The sequence below is a fragment of the Rhodnius prolixus genome, unplaced genomic scaffold (assembly GCF_049639745.1).
Source record: "Rhodnius prolixus isolate KJV_2025 unplaced genomic scaffold, Rpr scaffold_3, whole genome shotgun sequence".
NCBI lineage: Eukaryota > Metazoa > Arthropoda > Insecta > Hemiptera > Reduviidae > Rhodnius > Rhodnius prolixus.
In genome coordinates, this window is record NW_027411603.1 from 43,523,958 (window position 1) to 43,536,351 (window position 12,394).

The 12,394-nt window shown below is 31.5% G+C and overlaps 1 protein-coding gene across 3 annotated transcripts in view; it reads right to left on the minus strand.

The window, feature by feature from the left end:
• The window catches only part of LOC141452930 (dynein axonemal heavy chain 7-like), a 73,682-nt gene that overhangs the window by 25,631 nt on the left and 35,657 nt on the right, over nt 1-12,394 (minus strand). The window contains exons 45-58 of one of the 3 annotated variants that reach the window (XM_074125501.1): nt 12,025-12,253; nt 11,044-11,385; nt 10,387-10,615; nt 9,321-9,474; nt 7,649-7,782; nt 7,305-7,496; nt 5,656-5,882; nt 5,377-5,555; nt 3,754-3,945; nt 3,285-3,468; nt 2,581-2,726; nt 1,579-1,731; nt 1,305-1,456; nt 756-975 (exon numbers count right to left, since the gene is read on the minus strand). In XM_074125501.1, the coding sequence (XP_073981602.1) occupies nt 756-975; nt 1,305-1,456; nt 1,579-1,731; nt 2,581-2,726; nt 3,285-3,468; nt 3,754-3,945; nt 5,377-5,555; nt 5,656-5,882; nt 7,305-7,496; nt 7,649-7,782; nt 9,321-9,474; nt 10,387-10,615; nt 11,044-11,385; nt 12,025-12,253 (2,733 nt within the window). Of the gene's footprint in view, nt 1-755; nt 976-1,304; nt 1,457-1,578; nt 1,732-2,580; nt 2,727-3,284; nt 3,469-3,753; nt 3,946-5,376; nt 5,556-5,655; nt 5,883-7,304; nt 7,497-7,648; nt 7,783-9,320; nt 9,475-10,386; nt 10,616-11,043; nt 11,386-12,024; nt 12,254-12,394 lie in introns of those variants that run through there. The other 2 variants (XM_074125502.1, XR_012457684.1) reach the window with 2 other exon arrangements.

Genomic DNA, 12,394 nt, shown 5'->3' on the forward strand with positions numbered 1-12,394 from the left:
TTTAATCTTAATTTTTAGTTATGATTAAAAATTTTAATTGATTAAATTCCGATTAAATTAAAAGTGAATTTAATTTTAATCATGATTAAAATTAAATTTCGGTTTAATTCAATTGTTTTTTAATTGATTAAATTTTTGCCCAACTCTGTTGAATTGCACAGTTCAAAAACAACCGCTTATAAAAACACTGAGAATGTACTAGATGTAGATTGAAGAGGATATGGTTAAGCAAAGCTCTCCACTGCGATCTAAAATATCTATTGTGCCAAGTGTCAGTATTTGCCACAGAATGCAGACGAATACAAACTGAACAGCATGTAAATGCGAATAGTATGATGATAAGTTTGAGTTTGCCTGTAGATGCGATAAATCGAAGTAGCTGCATATGTAGGCTGTAAGTGTATTGTGAATGTGGGCCATGTCAGTCAGTGTAGTTAGTTAGACGATGCCCGCAGGGACGCCAAAATGAAGCATAAATAAGTACCTAGTCCAACTTCAATAACTAGAGCAGCAATCAATCATCCAATCTCAAACACTTGAAATCAATAGAATATTCTGCTTCTGAATATGACTGCAAAGCTTTATGAAATATACATGTGGCTTTCATGAAATATAAATTATTTTTTGTTTTGTTTAATATTCTAATGTACTTCTAATGAACTCATTGCCTTTTTTTAAAAAAGCCACAAATCCCTAAGTACTAGCGTCTTATGCATCCTTTTGCCGGCCCTTTCCTAATACGAATTCATTCTTACTTCATACTGATCAAGAAACATCTGCAGCTGCTGAACACTAATTCTGAGATCCGTTTCATTAAATTCATAGGGAATATTCCATCCTAACGGTCCAAATTTTCTTCTTTCTTGCACTAAAGCATGAAAGAAACATAATCCAAATACAAGCTTCTTGAATTGCTTTGATTGTTTACATCCTTCGAAAAATTCCATTGATGAAATAGGATCGCTCATCATAGATCTGTAAAATTTTTTAAAATTTAAATTACTTTACTTATTAACTAGATATATCTGTTTCAACCCATTCAGTAGATTTGTTTTTTAAATCAAGTAGATTTTTGAAAAGTTTTCGACATACACAAAAATCAAATAGCTAATGAGGACTATATGTCTGACGATTTTATAATAAGACGATTACATCTTCGTCTTCCAGCAGACACGCTTCTGACAGAACTAAACTTACAGAAAATCCCACCCTAAATAATTATAATCCTACACTAAAAATATAAAAAAATGAAACAGTAAGCATAAACTATTTGGGTACTTTGGTTTTATAATGATAAATTTCACCTCAAAATATTTGCTCTTAATCCTTTTGGAGGTTCATTAGTCATCTTTACACCATTCTGCAACACCAAAACTGGAAAATGGTCAGCGGGATAAGATGTTAGCCAGAGTCGGAAATCTGGATGAACATTCTGAGGGCTTAAGTCTTCACAAACCTTTAACATCAAAATAAAGCAATGAAAAAGATATCTTTTCTCAAATTATATCTTTCATCTAAAAGACTATTGCACAAATAGAAATGTTTAAATAATAATAAAACAAAAATACGTATATTAACCCTTTCAAGTACTGGCATCCAACTCTTAGATAAGTGGCAGTTTTGGAGCACAACCCAAGTACCTTGTCTTTGTGCTTCATTAATTAATCGCATTGCTATAGGTCCTTGCCCTTGTCCTAATGATAATGAGTTTAGACGGGAACCTCCATAGCCCTGTAGACATATAATTGGTAAAAATTCTATTTGTACAATTCTATTTGCGCAATTAATTTATTGCCAATCTTGTAAATTTATGTGTATACATAACATATGTAAAAATGTTCGATGTCAATACAATTCTGTCTTTTCCTTTAAATCTAGTGCAGAAGGGATGTAGCTTGTGTTGATCGAAATTGTTGCCTGACTGTTATCCTGTTACAGAATATTGTCTAGCACAACTATGTTTCTATCCAGTTACAATTTTTAGAAACCATATATTCACTCATTACTGAATCTAGAATTATTACTTTAAAAGTAATACTTTCTATTGTGGCATTTATTTTGGTAAACTCCGAGCTTTTTCATGGAGTCGACTGTAGTGATCCTCGGCAATATCGTCATGAGCCAAAACATTTTCAAGATTTCTGCTTCGTTTACAGCGATTATTTTCTTGAGTGATGTGGACAATGTACATTATATTATATCTTCAGTATTACAAGTCGGGTAGTATTTCCAGTTGAATAATTCAATTTTGAGTCATCATAATGCAAATGAATGCATCATTAATATTGACAAGATTATCTTATAGTAATTTAAAAGTGTCAATTTTGATGGTTTTTAAAGAATACAAAAGTTATTGATTTTTTCAAACTTCGAGTTACCGTTTTCACACAAAATTAAAGGTATTTAAAATAATTCTGAGATCATTATGACGAACACAATTTGAGATGAGCGGAAGTTGACAAAAACATGGCTTTAATGTTTGAATTTTATAAAAAGGATGCGCCCTCTTACTCTAATTATAACACCTATTTTCAAACATTCATCTTTTAAATAATTTGAATTATTTAGATAGTATACTACCGCATCTTCAGCAAATTTGAGCAAAGTTGCAGTTGGATCAGCTCCTGGACTTAGGATAAATATTAATGGTGAACTACAGTTTGAATCTAAAAATGAACCTGGTAGATCAAATGGTGGAAATTCAATATACCTTCTTCCCAATTTGACTGAAACAAAGAAAAGTATTTTTTTATTTTATTTTTTTACTTGTAATGGAAAACAAAGTAACTTATAAATAAATGACTTCGTGGTCAATGAATTAAATTTAAGGTATCATAAACATATTAGCATTGTCATTATCGCCGACCATGCTACACCAAAACTTTTCTATGTCTTTGGAAAGAACTGCAGTTATGTGAAATAGTTTCTTTGATAATATCATTGTCTTTCTTCAACTGACATTCTTTATTAGCTAAAGTAATGGATGGCATTATTCATCTGCACTTATTAAGTCTTTAGAATATTTCTAAGCTTTAGACAACCCTATATTAAAAAAAACAAAAAAAGAGCTATTTCATACCAAACAAAATTTACATCAATAGTGACGTACTTTGTGAACAATCGTTGACCAAGTTCTCTAGTAAGATAATATGTTGTATGTGACCTCGGTTATTCCATTCTACCATAGGGTAGCAATAAGATCCGAAATACTATCATATGACCTCACATGTTTCACAGAAAGAAAGATTTGGAAGGCAAATAATATATGAAAAATATTTACTTACGTTCAACTATCTTTTGAACCGCAGGTACCATTTTATCTGGCCTAATACACCTAAGTGGTAATAATTTTTGAAAATCACTCAGGTTTTCATGCCAAGGAGATGGCAGCTTTGCATTATAAGGTTCAGTATCATCAAATATTTGTTGCCACTGATTTAAATTCTGTTTAAAATGATCTTTTATCCTCTGTAAGTAATTAATATAATTAAAAATAAATTAAAATTAACTTATTTGGCATCCTTTTGGTCTCTTTTACTCTCAAGTTATTTTGAACAATCATTGTTTCAACTTACAACAACATATCCCTTAAGTGTATTATTTAGATGGATGCCCAAGAATATATTATACAGGTTGATTTTTTACCGGAGACACTCACATTCCGAGAATATTGATTAAAATGAATTGATTATGTTTTACTGATTGATTGAACACGTTATTTAGGTCATAAATAAAAAAGAGAAGAAAACTCACTTGAAATGCTGGTAAAACACTCAAGCGACATAGTTCGTCCCACGATTGCTGAGGTAGCCAATTTGAGGGATTAGGATAAGGATTATCTAAACCAACACCACCTGTTAAGAGAAACAACCAATCTGCCTGATCTAATTCATTGCTTTCAAACATCAAATTCACTGTGAGTATAAGTGAGAACAACAGTTTATCCTGAAATTTTTCATCAAATAATAATTACTGATATTGATTGATCATTAATAGTAGTCATGTTGTTATCGCTTAATTATTAAAAATATATGAAAGATGAGGGTTGGTGAAAACATAATACAATTATTATAACGACCAAGAGATTTTTTAGAGAAATACTTGGCAATGAGAGTTATATATTTATATACAGGGTGTCCCAAGCTATATGGATAAAGACTTTTTCTCGGAAACTAAGATAGCTAGAAAAAAACTAAAAAATACGTGTTCCCTTAGTTTTTTGTTAGGAATCCAAATTTACTTTGCAAATTTTGTTCGGTGCTTCCAGAAGCGAGGTACAGGCACCAACTTCATTTTTTCAAAGAGGAAGGTGCGGTTTTTATTTCAGAAATAGATTCCTCTATTTTTTGAAGAAAAATTTACTTGAACGGTTTTTTTCTGTGAGCGATATTTTAGAAGTTATGAATGAAAACATGATTCTTATAAGAAATGTCAAAATGATATTACAACGGTTTTTTGATTGAATAAGAAGAAAAGTACTATTTTATTATAAATTTTACTCCTCATTAATATTACAGATCATGCTCGAACTGGCCTCCACCATTAGAGGTGCATAGACATGCTCTTTCCTGCCAATTGCCTTTACTGCCAAAGAAATAGATTCGAATTTAACCGAGTTACTGGCATCTATTATTCTCTGCTTTAGATCATCTACAGATGCCATCCCGGCTTGATTCTGATACACCTAGATTTAGAAATGCTTTTAGGTAAGCAGAAATAAGAAAAGAAAGAAAAAAGTTATGAATGATCTCTTTGTTTTTCGAGTATCCCCAAAGGAAATAGTCCATAGGTGTCAAATCCGGTGAGAGAGTTGGCCATTGAATCGCCCCCGTGTCTTTGGCAGTAAAGGCAATTGGCAGGAAAGAGCATGTCTATGCACCTCTAATGGTGGAGGCCAGTTCGAGCATGATCTGTAATATTAATGAGGAGTAAAATTTATAATAAAATAGTACTTTTCTTCTTATTCAATCAAAAAACCGTTATAATATTATCATTTTGACATTTCTTATAAGAATCATGTTTTCATTCATAACTTCTAAAATATCGCTCACAGAAAAAAACAGTTCAAGTAAATTTTTCTTCAAAAAAATAGAGGAATCTATTTCTGAAATAAAAACCACACCTCCCCATTTGAAAAAATGAAGTTGGTGCCTATATTTCGCTTCTGGAAGCACCGAAAAAAAATACCAAGTAAATTTGGATTCCTAACAAAAAACTAAGGGAACACGTATTTTTTAGTTTTTTTCTAGCTACCTTAGTTTCCGAGAAAAAGTTGTTATCCATATAGCTTGGGACACCCTGAATATATCGTATAAATCTCAGAACACTTAAATATAGAACCAAATTATGTAAACATTTACTTTAAGAATTATTTACCTTTTCAAAGAGACTTCTGCAAATGTTTACGAACAGAGAATATGTAAAATATTCTTTTAAGAGAGCTATTCTTGACTCGACTTTATCAGTTTTTTCTGTGTTATCAATGCTTACTTTGAATAAGTTAACAAACCACGCAAGTGAATACTGGTACATTGGATCGATATTGGCAAGATTTGCTGTAAAATGAAAAGGAATGAAAACAATCTAGATATCTAAACAAGAAAATATAGTAATTATAAACAAAAAAACACAAGCACCTCTGATATATGTACGTACTTATGCTGAAGAATAATATTGTAGAATGTAAAGCAATTGGTGTAAATTCTTGTCTGGCTGCATCAATTGATTTTTCAGTAATTTCTGCAACAGCTTGTTTTTCTGCTATTTCATTTGACAAAGTTTTTGATAAAGTTAAATCATTAATAGCACCCTCATCTTCTAAAATATTTCCTTCTGAAGCAGACAATGTGTGTAATATCTTGTCTTCTAGATCTTTTAACACTCTGTAATTAGATTTGAAATAATAATTGGTGACAAAAGATTTCAATTACAATATTAAAATTGAAGCTCCATCCAAACTAGTGTCCCCAAAAGACCATAGTTTTTCAGATACAATAACTACAATAGGAAGTTTATTAGCACACTTATTAGAATGCGATTCAATCATAATTATTTCATCTAGCCAGGACTGGTGTGGAAACAACGCAGAAATGTTCGAGTACTTTTGGAATAACAGCAGACGCCAACCACCTAATCCTGGATTGTGCTAACAACACTAAATGAAGAGAACGATTGAGCAGGGCTATTCTAGCGACTGGATGTGCCTTACTTGCCAATCTAAATACTATACTTGCGTCTGATGATGGCAACATTTACATACAACTCTTTGAATTCCTAAAACTCAACAGGATAACGCTGTAATTAATCAAAATTCTAAGAAATCAAAAACCAAATCTCAAAATAACTTTAACAATGGATAAATAACTTTAACACGTATAAGATATTTGTTCGAACAACCAATATTTAAGTGGCTGATTTGCTATGTACAAGAGGCCAAAATCCAAGGAAATAAAAAAAAAACATTGAAGCTGTACAGAAAATAAGTAGACTCCCCTACATTAAAGTTATTCAAGTAAACAATATTTAGAAAGTTAAATTAAATCAAAGTAATGCCTATTTTTAATACGGATACTTCCGATCAAATTTCGAGGACGGAGAAACCATTTTTCAGTTAAATTTCTCATATTTAATAAAATCCAGGGCCATAATCGGGAATCAAACACATTACCGACTTCCGGGGAGCCAACTACCAATTAATAGTAGCTCTGAAAAATCTGAAACTATATATGCATATAGATTCATAGATACAGATATCTTTATATTAATGGAGGAATGATTTTTTAGTTGCTCTTCGCCTATTTCGATAGGAATTTTCAATTCTTGATTTACGAATTTTGTTTGTTAACGAAGTGTACAAAGGCGGCAGGTGTCTTTTAGAACACCTCAAATGGGTGTTTAGGTTTCTAATAGTAGTTTATATCCGTCTCCAATCTGATCTTTGTCTAATTTGTTATGTTTGAGCAGCATATTAAAATTATTTTTTTAAGTATTTTTTTTAATCTAATACTTTAAGAAGGCTGTACATTATTTCACCTTTCTACAAACTTTCATCAGTATCGAATTTTTTAATTTAAAATTAAACATTGGCTTGTAAGTATTATGAAAGGAGTACCCTAGATGTTTCGTTTACTGAAATTAATGTGAAAATAAAAATTAAGAGATCAATTTATTCTATTTAAATTGACAAATTGATCGTACATGTACAAAGCACTTAAAATTATAGATTCCTAGGAATTCATTTTTATAATAAGCCCGAATTCGATAATTAAGAGAATAATAACAACCAAACAAATATATTTTTTCACCTTTTATTCTCGGCTCCTTGAACAATAAGCTGATTTTTCTCTGCTTCCAATTCTGGGCGATCTTTTGCCACTATTATTCCCAGTAGCTGATCTTCTAAACCAACTCTGGTTATCATGAAATTTATTAAAGTTACTTTTACCGCGATTTCAGGCAAATAATGTGGATTTCTTAATTTGGTCGTAAGATAAAATCTAGAAAATATTTTGTAATGTAATAAAAATAGTTTTAAAGTAACACTAAATTCTAAAGATCCTTATTATTAGCTATAGATTAAGAATAGTTTATCAAACATGTACTTAGAGAGACCAAATTTAAGAACAATAAAATATTAAATAATTCGTACCGGAATCGATCGTTATATTCTACAACAGAATCTCCAAGTTTAATGCATATCGCTCCTCCTGCTTTAAAAGTTTGTTTTAACAACATTGGCTCTAGCAGAGCGTCGAGCTCTTCTCCAACATTTTCCATTAACACCTATGAAAATTTTTAGTGAGGCTATTAATTTTATTTTAACTAAATGCAAATATTTATTGTTTATTAAATAACATTATTTACTCCACAACCCATGTCTTTTCAGCATGACTCCCAATTTGCAAGCATCTAGCGCTACACATTCCTAAAAGGGTCAATATTACTGGTCTAGTCGTTCACTTTTCGGAGAGCTTTGCAAAATCACTTTCCTCTGTTCTCTCTTAGCATTTGCTTAAGCCACTCTAATGTTAGCTATGTATCTAATCTACATTAAGTTGAAAGTCAACAGGACCCAGACACCTTTAAAAAAAACTAGTCTTTAAGACAACCAATCTCTATAGCATTTATCTGTTAGATTCTACGAGGGTTGATGAGAAAGCCTGCACCTCCGCTACTAAGAAAGTCTACTGTAGCACCAGTGAAACACACTTATTCGTAGTTTAGGCCAGTCGCTCCTAACCTAAAAAATAATGCTTTCATCTATCGTCAAAATATCTGAAAACTAAAAATAAAAACTAAGTTTGGTTACTAACAAGGGTCCCAAGGGAGCGATTCTTCAATAGGTCAATGACACTTGACGGAATGAAGCTTTTGCTTTCTTGAGATTTTCACAAATAGTTTTCAAAGATTTTCTTTAAGCCTGCATACATTCTGCATATATTTTATTTGAAATATAATTCCAAGAAAATTTGTAAAAGTGCATAATGTGACAGGGAGGGAGTGGTGCTCCAAATGCTATTTTAACGTTTCTATCGAATTTTTAAAAATCAATTCCAAATTGGGCTCTATAAGTCAATTCTTCAATCGAAAATTCCACTGCATTGAATAGACTTTTTTTTTCTGATATTTCCTCGATGGTTCCTACGATTTCTGAACATCGATCTTACATTGCATACAGATTGATGTGTAACTTTCATCATTTGAATAATTTTTCTAGAAAAAATAGGAAGAGGGCTGAATTTTGGAAGGAAGGACTTATATAAATATATACAGACTTTCCTTTAGTGCTACAGGGTATAGTACAGCAATACAAACTGCTTACTACTACTAAATGTGTTTTTTCAGAGTTTGAAAAAGATTTTTTTTTTCTCCAAAGTAATCAAGGAATTAATTTTGATCCAAGAATACCGGAAATTAACAGAATAGCAATAATACACACTGCCTTTTTGTTTAGCATGATTTTGAGTTTATTGCTAAAAATATTTTTCGTAACTTATTCATATTAAACATAACTTCATACATTAATTAATTTTTTTAGGAATCACAAATATTATTCATGAGTTTTATTTTCTACTACTCTTAAATTCCTTCTTAATTAAAGCCAATATTATAATATGGTGCTAAAACTTGTTTTATTCCAGAGATAAGAACATTAAATTAGCAATGTTCCATGGTAGATTGAATCATCAGGCGCAATATTGTGTAAAATTATTTCGAAAATTGCGAATGTAATATATCGAAGAATAACCCAGCAATGTTTGTTAAAAATTTGTAAAATATACAGTGAAATTTATACATTAAAATTTATCCAAAAAACTCACAGGAGTTCCAAGTTGAATACAGTTCTCCAACTGCCTCGCATAATCTGGCTGGGTCATTCTCATTATAATAAGTTTATTTTCCTTCTCCATATTCTTCACCCATTTGTTCGCCTGTCCTTGAGGATCTATTAATAACGAATATCTCCTAGAGTTGCTAAAAAAAAAAAAAAACATTAATATACATATATTTCAGCATGAATTCCATATAGATAGGTTCTATCCACGAAAGAAAATAAACGGCAATTTCTAATTCATAAATTGGAATTAATATATTACTCTCATGGAAATAAGACCTTAAAAACTAGGAACGGAAGTGATGATAGAACAGCAGAGAATTTTAGTGACCAACTGTAGACCGAATAATTCTTAAGACGTAAGAAGTATCCTCAATATCGCCACTACATGCTGGAAGGAACGAGGACCATGCTATCATAAAGCGCCCTTTTGCCTTCAACTATTACTTATAAAGGGCACGTAGGTAGAAGTCTCTTCTCCCCCACTCGGCATATTATGGAATCTCAGTTACCTCAAATTAATCTCCACATCACGGACGTCCTGACAGCATTAAAAAAAAACAACAGTGATAAGTTCTCTGGGATTTGTAGAGCCTTATTACAGGAAGTTAAGAGCGCATTGGACCGTTATAATTACATGCATTCTTGATTCCCAAGAATATGTGTGTACAAACTACATTTCTGGTTTCCGATAAGATGGTGTAGACAGAGGAAGATATTTCATTTTCTCATTAATCAAATTAAAGAAATCCAAGGCGTAGACCGGGAATTTATCCATAGTATTGTATATAATTGTATATTTTATATACCACAATAAGATGTATATCTTAGTTTTGCTCTACATCCTCTACACCTCCCAAGAAATATGTACTCCATCACATTAACACATGTTAGTGCATGTTTTTTTAGCTAAATAAATTAGCTCTTGTGACGTAAAGACCTGAATATTAGAGTCCATTCCAGCGTCTATATTATCGCTTTAAATCAGCTTCTTACTATCAACGTTCTTAGGAATAAAAATATTCAATGTAACTACTATAATATTGACAAACCTCACAATAATTGCATTTTCGACTGAAAATGCATCAGTTGGCAGACCAAATATATTCCAGGCTCTGATTTCCACTGGGTCTCCAAGAATGTTGACCAATGCAAAGTCAGCAGTGCATACAATTTTGTAATCAATAACTTGTTTAACCCATTTAGCAAGTTGAGCATTTCGGAACTTTGTCGTGAAAGGTCCTAAATATGCAATTACACCAGAGGCTATGAGTATATCGCCTGAAAAAATATTAACTTGCTTGTAACCTTAAGTCCATCACGAGATTTTTTCTTCTTTTTTAACGCCACTGAAAGTAGAAGACGAAGAATAAAGGAGTAAATGGGAAAGAAGTTCGAGCACTCACCCAAATCGCTAAAACTATTGCTAAAATAAGTTTTTTTGCTGTCTCTAAAAAATGAGAAATGAATCTTGGGTTTCACAGCCTAAAAGCAAGTATAATGAACCCTTATATTTTCTTTTCCTAGAAGTCTCTTACCGGGAACAGTCAATGTTGGATGAATCTAGAACAGCAGAGCAGTGAAAATATTCCGGGTGCCAAAGGCATGTAGACGTCTGACACATATTAATTACAAAATAAAATAAAAAAAATTAATTTAAAAAAGCTTTTATGATAAGAGTATCATAATCATACGATTTATTGTTTTACCTGTAAGTGAATAATAACTTTCTCCCAACGCTTTAGCAGTACTCTCCCATCTTGACTGCTCTCCTCCCAGACCTCTTATTAATTCCTCAGCTCTTTGCAACTTTTTTGTACATACATCTTCTTCATTTTGTAACGATGCGAATCTGTTTTTCACGTTTTCTAATTCTTTCAGTAGTAAAGCGAATTTAGCTTGAAGTTTTCGTAGTTCCGCTCTTTTCTCTTCTAATGCCGCCATTGCAGTATTGTACTCTTCTACAGCTTTCGCTAATGCAATTTTTTTGGGTGCTACTATTTTTGCAACTACATCATATTTACTCATAGCTATAACCCATTTACATAGACCTACAAAAACAATAACAACCAATTTCACGCAACCTTCTAAATTCAGAGAAGGAAAAGATTGATTAATGGAAAATCTGCTGAAAAAAAAAAAATTAATGAAACTCATCTCGACTTTTCTAAGAAATCTGTGGTTTAGACGATCCCGAATAGAACTCCTTCAAGAGCTTCAAAAGTTCAAAACTTGTCAACTGATTTGTTCGTTTTTAATGTAGCATGTTGCTCTATCAGCAAATTAGCAGGAAGTAGTCGAATTTATCGGGGCCTTACGTACACTACTTTCTGAACGAAGTAATCGCACTTCAAGCAGACTCATTTTTGAGAGAAAACTCATGACATATAAGAATGTTGGTAATAAAAACTAATATCATCGCTAAGATTCTTATTTAGTCTTTTAGATACTTTTTTTTAATACTAACAGATTTTTTTGTTTGTTTTGTTTTATTTTGATTTTAGTTTGTTTTTGTTCTTTATGATACTCAAAACATCTATTAACGTTTACAAATATTTCGAATGCTTGACTCTATCACAATTTTTTCTCTATTTTAATCGAATTCATTCTTTCTTTTACTGATGATTCATTTTAGTTATGTTATTCTTAATTTGACTTTAAATTTGTAGTTGTAATTTTAAAAAAATCACCTTCAGCAGCCGCCGATGCAGTTTTAATTTTATCAGGATCAAAATCTTCATTATGCAAAAATCTTTCATTAATTACTTTCATTATACGAGGTGGTATATTATCTTTATCAAAATTTAATAAACTATCCAAAAATTTAATCTCTCCTAAAATTCTTTTTGAAGGAGCCCAATAGTCTTCCAACATTCTACCGCTTCCGTCAGGATCTGGAACTCTGTCAGGTTTCACATCCTATTGTGGACACACACACACAAAATTGATTATTTCCAAAAATCACTAAAAATAAATAAATAGAAAATAAAAACAAGTAAAAGTTAGTGGACATCATGTTTGTTTTCTTTAATATAAATTAAAATTTTTGCAGATGTATTA